At 42.5% G+C, this 21,168-nt stretch overlaps 1 protein-coding gene across 8 annotated transcripts in view; it reads right to left on the reverse strand.

The window, feature by feature from the left end:
- The window catches only part of CENPU (centromere protein U), a 24,338-nt gene extending 3,197 nt beyond the window's left edge, over positions 1–21,141 (reverse strand). The window contains exons 1-11 of one of the 8 annotated variants that reach the window (XM_082237894.1): positions 20,995–21,125; positions 18,548–18,615; positions 17,674–17,725; positions 16,139–16,208; positions 15,520–15,646; positions 13,516–13,588; positions 12,293–12,424; positions 11,810–11,885; positions 4,660–4,783; positions 3,195–3,273; positions 1,140–1,187 (exon numbers count right to left, since the gene is read on the reverse strand). In XM_082237894.1, coding sequence (XP_082094020.1) covers positions 1,140–1,187; positions 3,195–3,273; positions 4,660–4,783; positions 11,810–11,885; positions 12,293–12,424; positions 13,516–13,588; positions 15,520–15,646; positions 16,139–16,208; positions 17,674–17,725; positions 18,548–18,564 — 798 coding nt within the window. In that variant the 5' untranslated portion in view covers positions 18,565–18,615; positions 20,995–21,125. Of the gene's footprint in view, positions 1–1,139; positions 1,188–3,194; positions 3,274–4,659; positions 4,784–7,654; positions 10,042–11,809; positions 11,886–12,292; positions 12,425–13,515; positions 13,589–15,519; positions 15,647–16,138; positions 16,209–17,673; positions 17,726–18,203; positions 18,516–18,547; positions 18,616–20,401; positions 20,730–20,775; positions 20,899–20,994 lie in introns of those variants that run through there. The other 7 variants (XM_082237895.1, XM_082237888.1, XM_082237890.1 and 4 more) reach the window with 7 other exon arrangements.
- Positions 21,142–21,168: the final 27 nt, after the last annotated feature.

Below are 21,168 nucleotides of genomic sequence, written 5' to 3' on the forward strand. Positions count from 1 at the left end.
AATATATTTTAAGACTGAAAAGCAAAACATACAAAGGGTGATATCCAGCTAAGTCATACTTTGAGCAGACCCACTGAAATCAATGAACTTAACTAACATGCCCATTGATTTCAGTGGGTCTGCTCAGCATATAACATTGGATATCACTTCAGTCAGTCCTTAATCATTTGTACACCTGCACTCTACAAAGTATAAAGTGGATATCTTTTGTACACATGATCCTGCTATACTAAGTACAATGAGTGACAGAATAAATAAATACAATTAATGTACAGGGGGACAAGTGATGTTTACTGAAAGGAAATCCAATTGATTAATTGGTATAAGAAGACAGAACATTCATTATATAAAATCAATACCTGCCAATATGAATACAATGCCAGTGGTTTTATTTTTAAAAAATTGTCCACCAAAACTAATGTCTGCTTTTAGAAAAGCTATAGCAAGAGAACAAAACAATTGTAATAAATTCATTTTCTCATATAAGGCATACCAATCTATTTGGGCTCTTTATCACATAAAATAGTGAATATAATGCTCCTAAACATCCAAAATAGCAGGAAGAGAGCCAGGAGTTGTATGAAAGCTATGCATTTTGGTCTAAGACACACACACCTTTCACAAACTGGCTCCAGCAATGAGTACTGAATGCAGATTTGCTTCTTATCCTGGGGAATGTTCAGTTGCAGATGGCAGTACACAAGCACTACACCTGATCAGGTTGATTAAATATGTTGACTGAACACATTTCAGTCAATACAATTAGCCACAGAGACAACATGCCCTCTGGTGTCCTGTCTCATGATTCCAAATATTCTCCCTCTAACAGCCCCCTCGGAAGCAGAAATCTAGCCTTCCCACTCCAAAGCAATCATGGGTGAAAAACGTGGGCTTCAAAGCAGCACACCTCTAAAACTAGCATGTCTCAGGGCCAAAATCAAGACGAGGACATAAATTCTTGCCACAGCAGTTGGATTTAATCATTATTGGAAGGAGAGCTTCTCCCTCTGGTGAAATTCACAGGGCACACTGCGAACTCCAGCTCATAATTCACTGAAATGTCCTAATCCAACATGCATACTCACTTCTGTAGACAGACAGAACCCATACAATTAATGAAGATTCATGAAATTGTTTACCTTTGCATTTTTCAATTTTGTTGTTCTAAGTTCCTCAGCATCTGCAACCTAATGAAAATGTGCAGGTTTTAGTAATACAGCATAGCTTCTTAATTTACTCTTTTATTCAGTTGTTTTATTATGACACAGCTTTTATGTGTCACTGTAAGGGTTGCAATTCATTGGTTTCACATTTTCTAGCCACGGGGTTTCTGGAAGTGGATATCCAATTACAAGTAAGCTGATAGGTTTTTTTTTAAGTTGAGGTCTCTGACATCACCATGTCAATAAAGGTCTGTATAGTTAAAGCTATGGTTTTCCCAGTAGTGATGTATGGAAGTGAGAGCTGGACCATAAAGAAGGCTTTATGGACTATCGCCAAAGAATTGATGCTTTTGAATTATGGTGCTGGAAGAGACACTTGAGAGTCCCATGGACTGCAAGATCAAACCTATCCATTCTTAAGGAAATCAGCCCTGAGTGCTCACTGGAAGGACAGATCCTGAAACTGAGGCTCCAATACTTTGGCCACCTTATGAGAAGAGAAGACTCCCTGGAAAAGACTCTGATGTTGGGAAAGATTGAGGGCACAAGGAGAAGGGGACGACAGAGGACGAGATGGTTGGACAGTGTTCTCGATGCTACCAGCATGAGTTTGACCAAGCTGCGGGAGGCAGTGGAAGACAGGAGTGCCTAGCGTGCTCTGTTCCATGGGGTCACAAAGAGTCGGACACGATTAAACAACTAAACAACAACAACAACTTTTTTAGAGTTCTGTGATTTCCAGATTTCTCCCTTCAGCATATGTCTGCTGCAGCTTTGGGATCAAGATGGCTGGCTAGAAGGCAGGAGCTGGCTAACCATAACAGAGAGTCAACAAGGGAAGCTCAAAAGGTGTGGTTACTCATATGAGAGACAACCAAAACTGTGATCATTACTTTTTGATTCCTTCTCCTTTCTGTGCTCTTTCCAAGGCTCTAGCTACACTATCTTGCTGTAGCCAACTAGGATGCAGCTCCTACAACTTGTAAGTCCATGAGTAAGTCCATGCCAGAATCCCAGGTGAATGCCAACTGTTTGGGACACTGTCTTGGCTCAGTCCAACATTAGGGCCTAAGCAGGTAAGTTACAAAGATTCTGTAATTTGTGGAAAGTTACTTAGTTTTCATAGTTCTGAATTTGTATTTATTATCCTAAGCCAAGAATCTTAAAGGATCAGTGCTCAACTGGGGAAAATATGATTCAAAGTTTTATTTTAAAGATTTATCCCACCCTTCACCTTTCTTTCCTGGTTGTTTTACAATACGTCTTCGATTTGAGAAACATGGCTGGAGTCCTTTAAAAATGTTAAATCATTAATTGCCACAAACATTTTTCATAATAAGTATTATTTTAATTTTGCTGTGGGCATTTTGTTAATGCTATCGTTTCCAAGTTTGAGAATTAAATAATACAACAGGTTTCGGTTCAGTTTTCAAATGTTCTCTGTGAAGTACATATGTCATTTGAAAAGCAAGTTTTAAAGTCTGCAGTTGGGAAAACAGCAGAGGAAAAATCATGTCAGATAATACAAAGCCTTTGTATGTGTAACAGTAGAAGGGAACCTTTTTTTTGATGAGGGTCACATTCTCTCAGGTGCAATTTGTTCAGAACCACATGGTGAACCATCCCCTTATCCTCCTTGTGAAGAACAGATCACTCTTGCTACAGGTCTGAACAGATAATTTGCAGAGGGCTTTCCCCCTTCCACCACCCCATCCATTTGAGCCCCTCATTTCCCTCACCGGTCTAACAAATGCAAGTCTGTTTGCATTTTGGCAGCGCTGCACCTTCATTTCCATTTGTCAGCCTTATTCATGCAGAGCATTTCATTAGCTGGCATGCCACAGCCAATAAGCAAATTTTATCATTGGCGGGCTGTTTTCGGGCTTTCCCTTTCCGAGGGTTCCCCCCTATTTTTGTAATGCTTCTGCAAACTCTAGTACCTCCCTCTTGTGCCTGGATGGTGACGTTTTGGCAACATGAGCAATGGCACTTACATCTGAACAGCAGAAATAAGGGAACAAATGTACTTACATTATTGGTGAGTTGCTCTCTGAATGCAATAGAAAAGCTATCAATAGCTTTCCTACATATTTTCAGCTCCACTCCTTGTCTGAATAGGGAAGAATGCATACAAATCAGTATATTAAACAAACCTAAAGAAAAATGCTGAACTGATCAGTATATTGAAAAACATATTCTAGGTATTGAACTTGATACGAGTGGACAAAAATTGGATAATGCCATCAACTATCTAAATTTCTCCTACTGAATAACATGTGAAATTATAACTTGAAACACTGAAAGCTTAATTTAGTTGCATCACATTTACAGTGGTACCTCAGGTTACATATGCTTCAGGTTACATACACTTCAGGTTACAGACTCCGCTAACCCAGAAATATTACCTCAGGTTAAGAACTTTGCTTCAGGATGAGAACAGAAATCGTGCTCCAGTGGTGCGGCAGCAGCGGGAGGCCCCATTAGCTAAAGCGGTGCTTCAGGTTAAGAACAGTTTCAGGTTAAGAACGGACCTCCAGAATGAATTAAGTACTTAACCTGAGGTACCACTGTAGTTAGTTCATCCTCATTATGGTTTAAACTTGAGGGCTGGGAATTGTTTTAGATAAGCACCCATTTGTTTTGTTCTAGTATTCTTTCTTCCTATATACATAAAAATGTAAGGTTGCCATTGCACAGCGCCCATTGAAGGACTTGTAGTGCGTCATCACAATACTGGATTTGCATGAAGTCAGGATGGGGCAGAGGAACAGAAGAGAAGGCGGGCTGCACAACAACAGCAGTCATGACATGGGAGTGAGCACAGAGGGACACTGAGGGAAACTGCTGCTTTAAACAACATCAGACGATGCGAAGCCCTCAGATATTCCACAGCATCTTCCCACAATCATGTATTTCATTCATGGTACCATGTGTTGTCTTTGACAAAATGTCTCAGATTGAATGTAGTACTTTATAAGATGTATTTTATTAACAAGCAACTACTCATTTGTACAACATTCATCAACTGAACTTAAACTGACAAATTTGCGCTTAAGATTCTACTGCTCTTAATCTGCTGTAAGATTACTGTATCTCTTCATATTCTACTAATCTTAAGAGATATACAGTAACATATCAGCATGGGGTGTTTGTGCAAAGAAGGCTGCAGAGGAAGAAACACGACTATGGGGGTTGCCCTAGGGGTAGTAATGTGGGGGGAGGGGAATGGCAAGGGCTTGGAGAGTTGAGTGAGCAGGGGCAGAGTTCCTAGGTAGTAGTATCAGGGGAAAATAATTTCATAACAGAGTAAAAATGGCTTGCCCTTTTGGTTACAATCATATGACAACATTCACTATGTTTAAACAGCACAGCTGCAGCAAACCAACCTGTAACAGAGAGAGCACAAAGTATTGTGGCTTAAGAATGCCCAATTTCAGTGTTGTCAATGGGCTTAAAGTCATATACCAAGTTAAATCTTAGTCATAAAGATACTTACTTGTATTTTGCTGTTATTTTCTCAAATGCATCCAGAATAACATCAGTTTCTTTGACACGGCTGGCAGCCTTTTTCATGTCTTTGGAACCCCAAACCTTTATCAAATCTGGCTCAGCATCTGAATCTAAATAAATGGTGTTTTTGAAGCAGCTTTTGAGATTATAGGTCTCAGCCAACCCTCAAAATTTATGATTTAAAATGCCTCAGAATTGCACCAACTTTTAATAGAAGAAATAAAATCCATAAACGATGGCATTATAAAACATTGTCTTTCAGTTGTGAAACTGAAGACAGAACTGCACGGTAGCACTAACAAACAATGCTAACGCTTAATGTTTCATATATTGGCAGGCAAAATAGTGACCATTAGGCCTTCTAATAGGCAATGGTCTGATAATATGCTGAGCCAGTGTGGCATAGCAGTTAGAGCGTCTGTAGTAGTTAGGAATTCAATCCCAACACACTGCCACCATGTAGTAATGTTAAGGGGCACAGCATCCTGCCACTACCCCTTGTAGTAATGTTACGGACACATGCCCCTTCCTCACCTGTCCTACAATCCAGAGGGACCAGGCTAAGAGAGGGAAGGTGGTGCCGCAATATATACTTTTTACAGGACCAAACACATTAAAAGGGTAGATGCAGCCACCACTCCCTTGTAACCCGGGATAGCCATGAAAATTAACCCAAGAGAGAAGGTTGCTCTTCCTAGCCCTGCAAATCGCTTCCACAAAATACAGGCAGCAATTCGACAGGTTCCGCAATTACAGGCAGAAATTCACAGGTACAGTAGGGGCAAAATGGTCAGGCTTGGATTCAGACTTCCCCAGAATGGCACACAGAACAACAAGGAAATCCTCTTTTCTTTAAAATTTATTTAAAAAAACAAGGTTGAACATACTTAAAAGTAGGCATATCTCTCACAACGTTTTAGACAGAAAAACAACAACATTGTAAAGCATCGCTAGCTAAATGTAGTTACAAAAACGAAAACATAAGAAAGGTTAGAGCAGTTCACAAAGTCCTCGGTTGAATCCGCATCTCAAGAAAACAATAGGAATCTTCATCACAAAGAACACATATACGAATGTAGCTAGTTGACTGTCAGCATGATGGTATCTGACAGAAGGGCGGATGAGGTGCGGCACAAAACCCCTTTCCTAGGATTTTTTTCCTGTAAAACCCCACGTGGAATAGGACCTCAAAACCAATCAGAACTCTTGATTAATTAATTAATTAATGGTCAGCTAGTTGGATAATAACTCAGCTTGTGACAGCTGAGGCTTGTTGGTTCTCAAGACCTTGGATCAAAAGTTTCCTCCCCAAATTTGTCAGACACACCAGGTCCTCATTCTCCTGTAATGAGGCTTGATAACCCATGTTCACACGGGACTACACTTAGTAACCAGGTGCTAAATCACTACTAATCAAGTAGAGGTTTTTCCTTCCTGCAGATGGCTGAGATAAGCATTCACACTCCCAGAGACAGCTAGTCTGCAGCTTAAGGTAACAAGGACACATTTCCCACAAATCCTTTGCCCTTTGGTCTTCCCACAGTGCTTTTCTTCAGCTTGACCAAAGTTTGTCTATTGAAATTTACTAACTTCACTACACCCTGCCCTCTAAGATGAAATTACAGGGTTAAGTCCCTAAATTTCACCAAAACAAAATATTTACACAGTTTGGAAATACTCAAGTGGAACATCATTCACACGTCAACAATTCATTTTACAGACTGGTACATACGTGACAGAGTATCAGCAACCACATTCTCCTTTCCAGGAATGTGAGTGATCTTAAATTGATAATCCTGTAAGGTTAAGCTTCACCTGAGCAGTTTTTGGTTAGAGTCTTTTACTCTTTCCACCCAGGAAAGGGGGAGGAGTGATCGGTCTGGACTTCAAAGGTCTTATCCCACAGATAGGGAAGGAGTTTAGTTAGAGCCCAGACCAGAGCAAGACACTTTTTTGACAGTAGAATAATTTTGCTCCCGGGGTAGCAATTTCTTGCTCAGATACACCACCGGTTGCCAACTCCCCTCATTGTCTTGTTGGAGCAAAACCCCTCCCAATCCTGTTTGACTGGCATCTGTTTGCACCACAAAGGGACACCACTTATCAGCGGGTAGCATCACCTGCGGACTCACAAGAGCCTGTTTTAACAACTCAAAGGCTCCCTGACAATCATCAGTCCAATCCACTTTGATTGGCAGAGCTTTCTTACACAGGTTGGTCAAGGGAGGAGCTAGAGTAGCAAAATGATTAACAAACCTCTGATAATAATTTACCAATCCTAGAAAAGATTGTACACCCTTCTTGGTTTGTGGTTGGGGCCATTCCTGCACACACTGGATTTTGGCTTCCAGGGATTTGATGTTTCCCGACCCCACTGTAAATCCCAAGTAAATCACTTCTCCTTGAGCAAACTTACATTTAGACACTTCAACTGTCAGGTTTGCATCTCGCAATCGTGCCAAAACTCTCTGCACATGCTTAAGGCGTTCTGGCCACGAATTGAGAAAAATTAACTCAATCTCCTCCCTTCTCCCTCTGAGCATGGACAAAGGATTATCTAGGAGCTTGGCAAAACCTGACTGGTTTGACACAAACTCTGAGCTCCTTTGGTAAACCTCAACCAAAGTTTTCAGCAGATTTTGAACAAAGGGGTTGGGCAGGCTGATGATCCCACCAGACCTGAAAACAATTTTACTCATAACACAACCATGCTGTTTCCCAGGACTAAAATTCTGTAAAGGACCCACCAATTTCATTCTCTTTTTAACAAAACCACTTACATTACAAAACATATTTTGAAAAACATTAAACATATCAACTGGGTTTTTAAAGTCCTTGAGCTGTGGATAGAAAAATTCTTTTTTAGACACAAAAAATACAGACTCAGTCTCGCAAGGAGGGCTTTCCGCAGCTTCTAGGCAACCTAGGATAAACTGACCAAATCTCTGCTTTACTTCAAACAACAGAGAATCCCCCGTCATGGCTAGGCTGAGGTGGCCCCCCTTCCTCTTCTTGACTCTCAGCTATCAGCTGACAGGACACGCTTGCATCTTTCTCATTCTGCGTTGCAAGGGGGCTTGCTGCAAGCTGCTGGAAAGGAACTGTAGATTTCAAAACACTTTTCTCCAAAGTAGGGTTTGCACAAACTTGGGGTTCAGGGACTGGAACAAAATGATCCCCCTTAAAATCCTTGGAGGGAACTGGATCAATGGCTGCAGATTGGAGGATTAATTTTACACCACGAGAATTACTTTTCCGAAAATCGGACTGAATCAGCTGGGACAAAAACTAAGTCATTTGGTACAGTCACAGTATCAGAGTTTTTGCCTCAAAAGGAAGGCACAGCAATTCGACGAATGTCAACACTGGGGGGTGCGTTAGACGCTGAGTTGGACCAATGAATGCAAGGAGTGGCGGTACTTATTAAGCCAACTCTCTTCCCCAACCGGATTCTCAGGAGCAGCAGTCTTAGCAGTCCCCGTGGTTGCGGGAATTGTAGCACCAGACGCCAAACCTCCACCCATCCCAAGGCTTCCCTCAGCCCTCAAACCTTGAGGTGTCGTTCCCCAGTTTTCCGTCACCTGTGCCTGGGTGGGTAAGACCTTAATTGACAAAGAGTTCACCGATATTTGCTGTGGGTGAACCTTAAATCCCAAATCATTTCCCACCAGAACAGGGCTTTTACACACTTCAGGATCATGAACTATAACAAGTTGATTTCCAGTGTAGCCTTTATAGGACACCGGAACAATGGCGGTAGGTTGGAAAATCTCATCTACACCATACGGGCTGATCTTCAAGGGGTCAGGCTGCATCTGTATGGGCAAAACCAGATCTCTAGACACGCTGGTGATATCAGAACCCGTGTCTCGGAAAGAGTTTACAGCAATTCCGTTGATCTCAATGGGTGCTGTAAATTTTAAATTAGCCCAGTTAATGTGTGGCACCCTCGGTCCTGCCCCTGTACTCACTGGCCCCACTGTAACAGCATTAGAAGTGGTTCCAGCAGTCTTAGGAATTATAGCATCAGGCACTGCCCCACCCCTCCCATCCGGGACCAGGTTTTCTCCAGCTCCTGAACTTTGCTGCTCAGCCTCCCAGTCCTCCGCCGGTCGCTGAATCATATGCACTGCAGGAGTCAATGTCCAGGCTGGGGGCTTTTTACCATTCAATTGAGGGCAAGCTGCCTTCACATGGCCAGGCTTTTTACAATGAAAGCACAGCCCCGAACTAGGAGCAAGTTTCGAACGGTCACCCCCCGCTATGGAAGAGTCTTTTGTAGGCATGGGGGTGGCTTTACTTTGTTCCTTAGCTGGGGGAGCAGATTTCCCGGCTGGAGCCGATGCCGCTGGGCTGTTCCTTCCCGGCTGTCCCCTTTTCGCCAGATGGGACCACTTCAATTTAAACGATTCTGCGAGCTGGGTCGCTTGCTCCAAAGTAGCTGGATGCTGACTGGCGACTAGGCTTGCAATCTCAGGGGGCAATTGTTGCATAAATTGTTCTTTTAACAGCAATTGCCTTAGTCCTTCAAAAGTATCAACGCCTTCAGCCAAAAGCCATAATTCAAAATTTTTAGCCATTTTCAAAGAATACACACAAATACAGTCTGAGGGGCTGCATTTATCCACCTTCCGGAAGGCTCGTCTATAATTTTCAGCATGAAACCCAGGCCTCTGCATCACCAGCCTTTTAAAACGCTCATAGTCATTTGCCTGGGACAAAGGGAGTTGGGCCATCAGCTCAACTAGCTCCCCACAAATTAAGGAGCGCAAAATAGGCATGTACATTCTCAAGGGCACCCCCATATCCCGACAGATCACTTCAAAGAGAGTTAAATAACGAAAAACGTCTGTGGGGGGCTGGTATGTAGGAAACAAACGCAAGTCAAAGTTGCTCAAAGGAAACCCTTGAGGAGCCTGTCTTGGAATTGCTCCCCGCGGTTCTGGGCTACAGTCATACCTTGAGGCATAACGATAACGGGGCACCTGTCCATCCGGATGCTGAAGTCCCTCCTCTGTGTATCCACGCGAGGGTTGGGGTTGAGGTTCGACCTCCTCGTACCGTCGCGCTGCCCCATGGGTTTCCCAAGCTCTTACTGGCAAGTAGACCCGGACTGGACTAGGCAAACAACGTCCCACTGGTCTGCGACTTTCACGGGACGAACGCTCCAGGTTGTCGTCCTCCACAGATGCTTCCCGCATTTGTCGTGGCAAGTCTCGATACTCATACGCCATCCGGCTGGTTCTTGGGTCAGTAATGATGGACTGGCCCACTCTGGGAAATTTTTCCCGGCACCGAAATCCTCCCTGTACGGGATCTGGCACCCGTTCGACAGCTTTGCCGGCTGAAAACTCCATTTCCCTCGGCTCTGCATAAACAAGATAGCTTCCTCTAGGACGTGTAGAGGCAATCACAGCTTTCACGATAGCTGTTGGTTAAACAACGTGCCAACTGCGCTCTGAGAGTTGCACGACTCTCTCCCGCCCCTCAGAGTTCTTAATTGGTTGGCATTCTCTTCTCCCTCGGAATGCTCCGAGAACAAGGGGGAGGAGTCTGCTTTAGAAATTGGTTGTTGGGGGGGGGGGGTTCTGCCGCGGTAGGAAGGGAGCTACTCTCTCCACCAAGCACCCATTCATTCACCGTTTGCATTGTATTCTCATGGGGAACTCCGCCTTCCATGATTCCTAACTATATCAGAAAAAAATAAAACGCCTGCAACTTATAAGAGATACGTGCTCAAAGTGCCTTTCTGTAGGGAAGTTTGATCCCACCCAACTGCCAACCATGTAGTAATGTTAGGGTCACACGCCCCTTCCTCACCTGTCCTACAATCCAGTGGGACCAGGCTAAAAGAGGGAAGGTGGTGCCGCAACATATACTTTTTACAGGACAAAACACACCAAAAGAGTAAATGCTGCCACCACTCCCTTGTATCCGGGGATAGCCAGAAGATTACCCAAGGGAGAAGGTTACTCTTCCCAGTTACTGGCTGCCCCACCCTGCAATTGATTTCCACAAAATGCAGGCAGAAATTCAACAGGTTCCGCAAATTACAGGCAGGAATTTACAGCTTCAGTAGAAGGCTAAATGGTCAGGCTTGGATTCAGACTTCCCCAGAAAGGCACACAGAACAACAAGGAAATCCTCTTTTAAAAATTTATTTAAAAAACAAAATTAAACATACTTAAAAGTAGGCACATCTCTTATAGCGTTTCAGACAGAAAAACAACAACATTGTAAAGCATCGCTAGCTAAATGTACTTACAAAAAAAAACGAGAACATAAGAAAGGTTAGAGCAGTTCGAAAAGTCCTCGGTTGAATCTGCATCTCAAGAAGACAATAGGAATCTTCATCACAAAGGACACGCATACGAATGTAGCAAGTCGACTGTCAGCATGATGGCACCTGACAGAAGGGTGGATAGCTGCGCCCGCAAACTCCTTTCCTAAGATTTTTATTCTGTGGAATAAAATCCATGTGGAATCGGACCTCAAGACTAATCAGAATTCTTGTTTTATTTTAAATTTACCGTCAGCTAGTTGGATCAGTTGGATCAATGGTCAGTTGTGACAGCTGAGGTTTGTTTGTTCTCAAGACCTTGGGATCAAAAGTTTCCTCCCCAAATTTCTCAGACACACACCAGATCCTCCTCCTCCTGTAATGAGGCTTGATAACCCTTATTTACACAGGGAAGACACTTAGTAACCAGGGGCTAAATCACCACTAATCAACTAAAGGTTTTTCCTTCCTGCAGATGGCTGAGATAAGCATTCACACTCCCAGAGACAGCTAGTCTGCAGCTTAAAGTAACAAGGACACATTTCCCATAAATCCTTTGGCCTTTGGTCTTCCCACAGTGCTTTTCTTCAGCTTGACCAAAGTTTGTCTATTGAAATTTCCTAACTTCACTACAGCGTCAGACTAGGATCTCAGTGACTCACAGCCAAAGCTACCTCACAAGGTGGTTGTGGGGATGAAATTACGAGTTGGTGGGGAACCATGAATACCACCTTGAGCTACCACTATCAGGCTAAGTGCCCTAATTTGAAAATTCCTGTACAGTGGAGTGAGTGACAAGCTATCCATGGATCCCCCCCACTGTAAGCAAAACAACACCACACAACCTCTTTCTCACCTGAGTAATCTGTCTCCATCTGTGGTGAACAAGCCTCTTTCTGCTTCTTGTGGCATTCAGCACTCCTAATAGGCATCTGTCAAATAAAAATGCATACATTTAAATGCTTTTATTTTGAAATTTATGATCACATTAGGCAGGAGGAGCAGCTATGAAGTTTGTCTGAACTCACACTCTTTCAACAAGTATTTCTGGCTAGTTCTGACCAAGGCATGTTGAGGAAATACAAGGAAATGGTGCCAAGAGGACACTTGCCCATTTGCAACAGCCCCTAACTAATTTACACACACATAAACTGCACCAGTGAAAGCACCACCGTGAAAAAAATACTGGAAACTAAAATATAGGAAGCACTGTATTTCTTCACTAATACTTTCTGAACACATTTTTTAAAAAGAACAAGACCCAGATATGTGCTAAAAGGCATCATTCTTAGGACAAAGCTTCTCACAGCTATGGTGCATAGCAAAGTTTATAGTTAACCTTATCAGTATTCAAGTCCTCCACAAGATCTGGAATGTTATCTGATATTCTGCATTCTGAAGAGCTGCATCTTACTGGCAGCGGAGATGTTAATCTATAGTCCTCTGTGCTGGATGTAGACTCTGTGGCTCTCTAAATGAAAAGTCAAGTGATTATTCTCAGATTAAAGAGAATACAAATGCAGTGCCTTTCATTTTATAGGAACGGATGCAATCTTTCCCTCCAGTATAAAAACAGCTTTACATATTATGGAAACATCAGTTATAAATCTTTATGTAACATGCATCTGCAATGTTTTCTGCAGTCTGTGAGAAACATATGAATACTTGCTGCAGGGAGCCACAATTTACCTTGCTTTCCCACAGCAAACATAATTAAAAACTAAATGAAAGTAGGTTACATCCAATAAAGGTACCACGAAAAGTTTGTAAAACAGGTAGCCATGAGGCACTTGCAGCCTCAATAAAACAGCCTCAAGTTGTTACCATATATGACAACTGTGATCACAACTGGACCAATATAAGCAGCTGTTTATAGTGAGCACATGGGAAGCAGCTGAGCTGTACTGTAGAAATATTAGACTAAGAGCACCACTATTTAAAAGCCTAAGTGTCAACTTCCATTAAAATAAGTTTCTAACATTCATAATTTCTGTGTAGTCTGAAGACATGCAGACAATTACCTCAACACAGAAAACAAGAGTCTGCAAAAGCCTATACATATAATGTGCCTGCAAAGATACAATGCTTTGTGCACCAAACATACAATTCCTGGTATGTCTGCCATTCCTCAACTATCATACTTGTGCCAATCTTCTTTTCTGAGCACTCAAAAGCTGCATTTGCTAGATTGGGGTAAATGCATTTAAGAGCTTTAGCTCCTAGAAGGGAAATTATAATATACAAGGGAATTTATATATATATGTATGTATATGATTTCTAAGGCCAAGTCATGACTTTAAAAGCCATGCCATGTGAAGATAATATTACCGATATTCATTCTTCATTATCTTAGCTAGCATGAGATTTCAGCTAGTAGTAAATAAATCATACTTGCTTGAAATCTGGAGAATTAATTACCCAGTTATAATAATATACATTTAAAACATAGAGATCCAATTATTTATTTCCAATATATTGGAAATATATTGGCATTTTCAATATATTGTTGTCTGTTTTCCTGAAGTAAAAGTAGGTCACACAATCTTAACTTCATTTCTTTACCATATTCTCTTGCACAGGTTCCTCTTCGGAAACTTCTCTCTCTGATCTTGATTTCAAGATATGCTGACACTTGCTAAAAAAAGATATAAAATAATGCAATACTTTATATTCTGGCATGTAGCTTTAAAAATCAAAAGGTCACTTCTTTTCTTGCTAAGAAGTTTCACTGTTGGCACACAGGATTTGTCCAATGCTGACAGTAAGAATCAAAGAGCCAGCAAGAATATAGTGGGGATCAAATGGGTATGTGAATTGAATGGTATGTAGATGTGTGCATGCAAGAAAAAAAATAAGGATGCGACTGTTGTGTATATCTGAGTTACTCAAAAAGCTATATGGCTTGTGTTGCATAGTGTCGTGTTGCATAGTGGTTAAGAGCTGAAGAAGCTGATACTGCACAACAGTATGTGCTGATAGGAATTGAAGCTTAATTCACTGAGACAACTTACAAATCTCTAATATCTCTTACAATGTGTTCCTAGGGGTCACAGATGTGCCACTCAGAAAGGTACTGCAAGAGCTAAAGGTTCAGTCTTGATGACACAGTAGAGTACAAAGAGCCAAAGAAAAATAATGCAGTATATTTATACACTTTTGCTGCATAATATATTGATTGCAAATAATAATCCTGTTTAGACCTTAAAGTTAGGAATACTCCTACAGTCATATTTTTGAAACATACAAGTTGGTTTAGAACACATGTGGGGAAATGTTTTGGCTTCACAGGCCAGATCCTTTGCATCATAGGCCTCGCAGGGGGGATGGGGCTGCCCACCTATCAAAACCCCATCTGTGGCTTTGCAATGTGCCCACTGAAACATTCACTCCTCTCCTTTCATTTCAAACAGTGCTTTGCTCTGCCTCCCCTTTAAGCAAAGGGGCATTGTTAAACCCATGTTTAGTGCTTTGGGAAGTTCTGAGCTTGTTTCTCCCCTCTCCACCATTGACAGGCATGAGAGAAACAAGGCTGAAGTTTGCTGGCAACAGCAGCAAGCTGGCAAACACCTGGAATAAGCTCTCTTGTGCACCAAGCCCAGTGCTTAGGAGGATTGATCTCCCTTCTCTTCAGCTTGTACGATCAGAGTGTGATCCTGCTTCGTGCTGGGTTCCAAAAGCACTCCTGAAAGCAGGTGGCACACAAGCTGCTTCACATAGCGCTTTTGAGCAGGATTTAATCTCTGCTTATCACCAGTGATGTCAGCTGATGGGGAGGTGGGCATTGTCAGGGAACTGCCATCGGAGAAACAGGTGGTGGAGGGGCTCAGGGAGGAAGGAAGAGACTCAACAGCTGAAGCAGGAACCAGCAGGGGGAGGAGTGGATCTCTGAGGGAATGCGAGCAGGAGGGAGGGCTCAGAGACGCTTCCAGCGAGAACAGTGGGGAGGTATCTGAGGCTCCCATAGGGAGACCCACGCCTCGCCGGAAACTGTCACGCCGTGAGTCCAGAAGGCGGGTTTCCGTTAAGGAGCTCTTATGCTGGAGACGATTCCGAAAGCAACCACTGTCGGAATCTACGAGTGACTAGGGCAGACATGTTTGAGGAGCTCTGTCACACACAGAGGTTTGTGGAGTGGCACAAACTCTGAGGGAGCACGATTTTACGCACAAGCAGCTAATCATCCCATCACAGGCATGGTTTGGGGATAATGGCCTCATGGGCAAAAGTGGACCCCTAACAGACCAGATTGGTCTGCAGTTCCGCACCCTAGATTTTGAATATAAAGTAGGGAGCATGCTTGTGTTCACTCCTCCATATCCTTAGTTTAAAGTTTAAAAAGGAACAATCAAACCATCCAAGCATTTCACATGGTTTGGATGCTATCTTCTCAATTGCATAAAAAGGCACCTGAAAATTAGATGGGGGTTCTGTAGTGTGCTGAATGAATGGCCAATGTTAGTATGCCTAGCATATTTTAGTCAAGCTAACAGGTGTGTGAGTGAATGAGAAATGGGTACATGATGTGTTACAAGGATAAACATGTTTTCAAATTTACATTTGTAGTACCTTCCTCTAGTATCTTTCTTTTTTGGCTCAGAATCTGATGAACTGCTTGTTGACCCATCTGAATACTGATCTTCTTCCTCATAAGCAGACACAGCAGTGCTATGTAAAGGTTCCTGTGAAGGTTCACCTAGATAACACAGACAAATCTAGCATTAATGAACTGCACCATCTTGTTTGTAGTGAGCAATAAAAACATAGGTCAGTCTTGGGCATTCAGACATTTGTCCACCTCAAATGTAAACATATACATGAGGGAGAGCAAGGGCACACTATCAGTGACAACTGTCCCTTCCAGCACAACCACTTTATTAAATTAACAGTCCTCCTATTTCAGAACTTCACCTTCAAAACTCATGGAGGGCTAGTAACATAACAGTAATGTGTCAGAAGAAGTGGGCTTGACAGCACATTCATTTCTCCTCATGGGCTTGTTTACATGTGAGGAGAACATATTTTTATATTTCTCACTTCAATTCCTTGTAATTTTGGACTGCTCTAATGCCTCAGCCCTGAAACTGTTCACAGGATTTGGGGCACGACTTACACCGCTGAAGCAGATTCTATTTTATGTTCTGTAACTATTAGTGTCAATTTAAAAAGGCAAAATGCGACCACTAACCAAATAATTCATCAGGTTCCTCTGCTTGGTCAGTTTGGAGAACTTTCAAAATACCTGATACATCTGGTTCCTAAGGAGAAAGCAGTTTAAAATGAAAGTGCAACTTGACATGGTATCCCTGGGGAGGACCCTCAAAAAACAGAATCTGTAACAAATAGCTGAAAATTGAGATTTATTTCTTTCAGTGTAAGAAATAGAATTCAAACAAATTCAAATACTGGATTAGAACAAGAAAGAAATGTTTTATCAAAATAATATTTCCTATAATAAAAAATCCACAGAAAGCAAAACAAGACAAGAAAACAGGGGTTATGTATGTATTTTTTTTGGGGGGGGAGGGATTGGCCTTTGGGGTAGGGTGAGATAGATAGGGGTTTATGTGTGTGTGAATGACAGACACTTATTTCATCTGTGGAGTGGATTTTCTGGATCTGTATGTGCTGTTTGTGTGACTGAAACAGTTGGACATAGAAAGAGGAATAGTGGTGTGATGGGGGGAGAGGGAGAGGCGGGCAGGCAAGGTATGTATGTATGATCTGTCAGAGAGGGTGAAATGTATGCAATGTGTGTGAGGGAAGGTATGCTAGTATGTGAGTGGTCTGCTTGTATATGTGGTCTGTGTAAGAGAGAGAGAGAGAGAGAGAGAGATGTTTGTGTAGCTGTGTATATGTAGTGTATGACATACATATATACATACAGCATTTTACTTGTATGCTGGCTTTCCAAAGTTAAAACCATGAACAATTTCCACATATATCTTAAGATCTAAAATAAAGATCCTTTTTAAAATTAATAACAGAAACACCCAGCCAAACAAAACTTCCTAAACAATAGTCCAGCCCAAGAGTCTTTTCAGCAGCCTCAGCTTTCATAGCTGGAGTCAGTCAGCCCCCCCCCCCCCAGGCCAGGTGGGAAAAGGCCTGCAAGGCAGGGAACAAGTCTTCCAAGACTCACAGCCAAGCTGTATGAGTGTGTATGTGTGAGAGATGTGTGTGTGTTTGTGGCCTGTATTTGTGTAGTGTGTGTCAGTGTGAGAGTGAGCAGGATGTAACCATTCTATATATTTTTTTCTGGTACTTGGGAATTCTCTATGATTTGACAGCAACAGCACCATTGTGTGCATTTGAGGAATCAATACTGTGTTATCTCCAATCCAGAAGTGGCAAGCAGCAGATTTTCTGGGTAAGGGGAGAGGAGCAGCAGTGACTGTACCAATTTTTTTGTCATGCCATGCCTCTGAATGTCAGCCATTCATTATCCCATTATCTGTACACATGTATTTTACATATTATGTATACTTATAGTGCCCCTAACGGAGGATGATTCTGTATTGCATCATGCTCTTTAAGCACTTGGGATATCATGTGTCACCTCTATAGTTGGAAGAGTGAAAGGCTTTTTTAAAAAAAGTTTCAGTTCAAAATTCCCCATAGAACTCCAGTATGGATTATCTCAAGGCTGTGAATCAAATAAAACTAAACAGAAGTGGAAAATGTCTCATTTGTGTTTGAATGAAAAAGATATGTGCCACTTACTCCCAGTTTCTTTCTGAAGTCCCTCCTTGATTTTCTCTTTGGCATCTTTTTACTAACAAAATAGGGGGAAAGAAACATTACCATAAAGGGGTATATTATATTTTACATTTATGATTTTTTTTCAGCAGGACCTTTATCAACTCTTCATTGCACTTGTATCTGTGAGTTTCCTAAAACAGACTGACACAGTTCTAGGTAGTCTCCCATTCAAGTACAGAACAAGCTCAGTTCTATACAGCTTGAGTATTTCAGGGGCTTGCAGAACATCTCTGGAGTTCAATCAGTCAGTATATTTATTCTGCTGTTCCTTATACAAATACATTCCATCACTGTTCTGTCCATATGTGTATTGCATATTAATGAAATTATTATTTTGTGGAATGCCATTGTGAAAGTTAAAAGATATGGTGGGAGATGAGAACTGGAAGGCACAGAGGGGCTTAGATGCTATGTCTGTTGAGAGAAATTTAACAGCAGATCTGTCATTGCTGCTTACTGTAAAATAGTATTTTTTTTTGAAAAGCACCTACCTCAACAGTAGACATACAGACTCAGGCAGATGATATTTATTGTATTACTCCTTTCAATTAAGAAGCCAGTATGATCTTGCAAAAAATGTAATTTCCATATAATATGTCAAAATTCTAGCAACTTCTAGAAACAAGTTCTTCAGTTATATGCACACCTTCATATTCTTATAGCTGACAAACACTCCCTTGTAATCTATACACTCTTTTACCAGCACAGATGTTGTGATTTACACTTGCTTAGGACAAATTAATCTATTAAAAAAATGCCAAGGGCAAGACTGATGTAGATTTTGTTGAGAAAAGTGGAAATGAACTTATAAATACTTTTTTTCATAGTTACTAACCGAACACCGTTTTCCATATTTTGCTCTTGTCTTGTCTGTACTGCTAATTTAAGATGAATTTATTTCTTCTGAAAAGAGAAAAAAAAACACACACACACTTCATAATCACATTCAGGTGGAACAATAAGACATACACTTTCCACTTTTTATGAAGATGAGTAAATCCACGAACAAGTGTGGCTACCAAAATCGCGTCTGGTTTGTTTCCCACTATTCCTCCCTACTTCCACCTTGTGGACGACAGAGATACAGGAATGCTATCTGCCTGTCTTACAGGGATGTAAGATTAAAGCATGTAAAGTAACCAGCCGCCCCCCAAGCTAGTCAACCTGGCGAGAAAGCTAGAGGTGTTTTCTCTCTCTTTTTTGGCTGCTAAGACTAAAAGCGGGTTATCTTCAACTCTTGAGCCAGCAAAGATTGGCACTACAAATGATGTAAGGAGGGAGCTGCAGCCCACGATAGGAAAAGTAGTAAGGGAACACCTAGCTACTTTAAATGAATTCAAATCTCCAGGGCCTGATGAGCTGCTTCCAAAGGGTACTAAAGGAGCTTGCGGATGTAATTTCAGAGCCTTTGTCTATTATTTTTGAGAATTCTTGGAGAACAGGTGCAGTCCCTACAGACTGGAGGAGGGCAAATGTCCCCATCTTCAAAAAGGGGGAAAGGAAGGTCCAGGTAACTACCAACCAGCGAGCTTGACATTGATACCAGAGAAGACCCCAGAGAAGACCCTAGAACAGTTAATTCAACAGTCGGTCTGTGAGCATTTAGAAAAGGATGCTGTGATTATTAAGAACCAGAATGGGTTTCTTAAAAATAAGTCATGCCAGACCAACCTGATTTCTTTCTTCTTTTTTTTGATGGAATTACAGACTTGGTGGATCAGGGAAATGCTGTGGACATAGTGTATCTTTATTTCAGTAAGGCTTTTGACAAAGTTCCCTATTATATTCTTGCGAGGAAGCTGGTAAAATTTGGGTTGAACGAGGTAACTGTTAGGTGGATTTGTAGCTGGTTGACTGACCAAACCCAAAGAGTACTCATTAATGGTTCCTCGTTATCCTGGAAAAAAGTGAAAAGTGGGGTGCTGCAGGGTTCTGTCCTGGTCCCATTGTTAACGTCTATATAAATGACTTGGATAAAAGAATTGAGAGGATGCTCATCCAATTTGCAGATGGCACCCCTACCGGGAGGAGTAGCTAATGCCACAGAAGACAGAATCAGAATTCAAAATGACCTTAACAGATTGGAGAACTGGGCGCAAGCTAACAAAATGAATTTCAATAGGGACAAATATAAGGTTCTGCACTTAAGACAGGAAGAACCACATGCACAAATAGGGGTTGGGGGATACCTGGCTTACTAGCAGTACAAGTGAAAAGGATCTAGGGGTCCACAAGCTTAACATAAGTTAACAGTGTGATGCAGCAACAAAAAAAGCCAATGCTGTTCTAGGCTGCATCAACAGAATTATAGTGTCCAGATCAAGGGAAGTAATAGTACCGGTCTATTCTGCCTTGTCCAATTTTGGACACCACAAATTAAGAAGGATGTTGACAAGCTGGAAGGTGTGCAGAGGAGGGCAACCAAGATGACCAAAGGTCTGGAAACTAAGCCTTATGAGGAGTGCTTGAAATATATGTTTAGTCTGGAAAAGAGGAGACTGAGAGGAGACATGACAGCCATCTTTAAATATCTTCAGGACTGTCACGTGGAGGAGGGAGCATGCTTATTTTCTCCTGCTCTGGAGGGTAGGACTCGAAGCCATGGCTTCAAGTTGCAAGAAAGGAGATTTCGACTAAACATTTGGAAAAACTTTCTGACAGTAAGAGCTGTTCAGCAGTGGGCTCCCACCAGAGGTGGTGGACTCTCCTTCCTTGGCGGTTTCTAAACAAAGGTTGGTTGGCCACCTGTTATGGATGCTTTAGCTCAGATTCCTGTATTGCAGGGGGTTAGACTAGAGGACTTTCGGGGTCCCTTTCAAGATTCTATGATTAGCTTCTAGCTAAAATAAAATAAAATAAAATGCCGGAGCCGCTACCAAGAGCTCCCTCGCTGAGCTGCAGCGAATTCAAGCCGCCCCTCGGAACTCTTTTCTTTGCCTCAACGTTCACGCGGCGTGTCCGTTGGCGGGTGTGTCACCTTGACAACCCGCGCGCCACAACGGCTGCCATGCCCCGCCCCCGGCACGCAGCCTGGGGCCACGCCCTCCCTCTGCTGCGCTCTACCTTAACGTCCGATAAGCCCCGCTCCTTCTGGCCACGCCCCCTCATAACTCCTCTCGAGCCCGCGGCTCCTCCTCCCTGACTAGGGCCCCTGGGCCTCTGCACCTAGCGCCCCCCCCCCTGCCCCGCCTAAAGTGCCCTCTTGAGCTGAACTATTCGGCTGTGGCGCGCGCCCCCCTCAGTCGCCAGGCCCGACAGCTGCCGCGAGAGAAGCGAACTCACCGCGAGCTCCCTTCGGCGGTTGCTTTCCCGCCGTTGTAAACTCAAATGGCCGCGCCGGAACTGTCCCACCGAGCACCCGGAAATGGGGGGAGACGCAACTATTAGGACTTCCCTCAGCGTACAAGGAACAAGGCTTTTGAGGGCGCCCCTATTTCTATCTCGGCAGTTGGTTTG

Source organism: Podarcis vaucheri, assembly GCF_965113315.1.
Source record: "Podarcis vaucheri genome assembly, chromosome: 9".
NCBI classification, from domain to species: Eukaryota; Metazoa; Chordata; class Lepidosauria; order Squamata; family Lacertidae; genus Podarcis; species Podarcis vaucheri.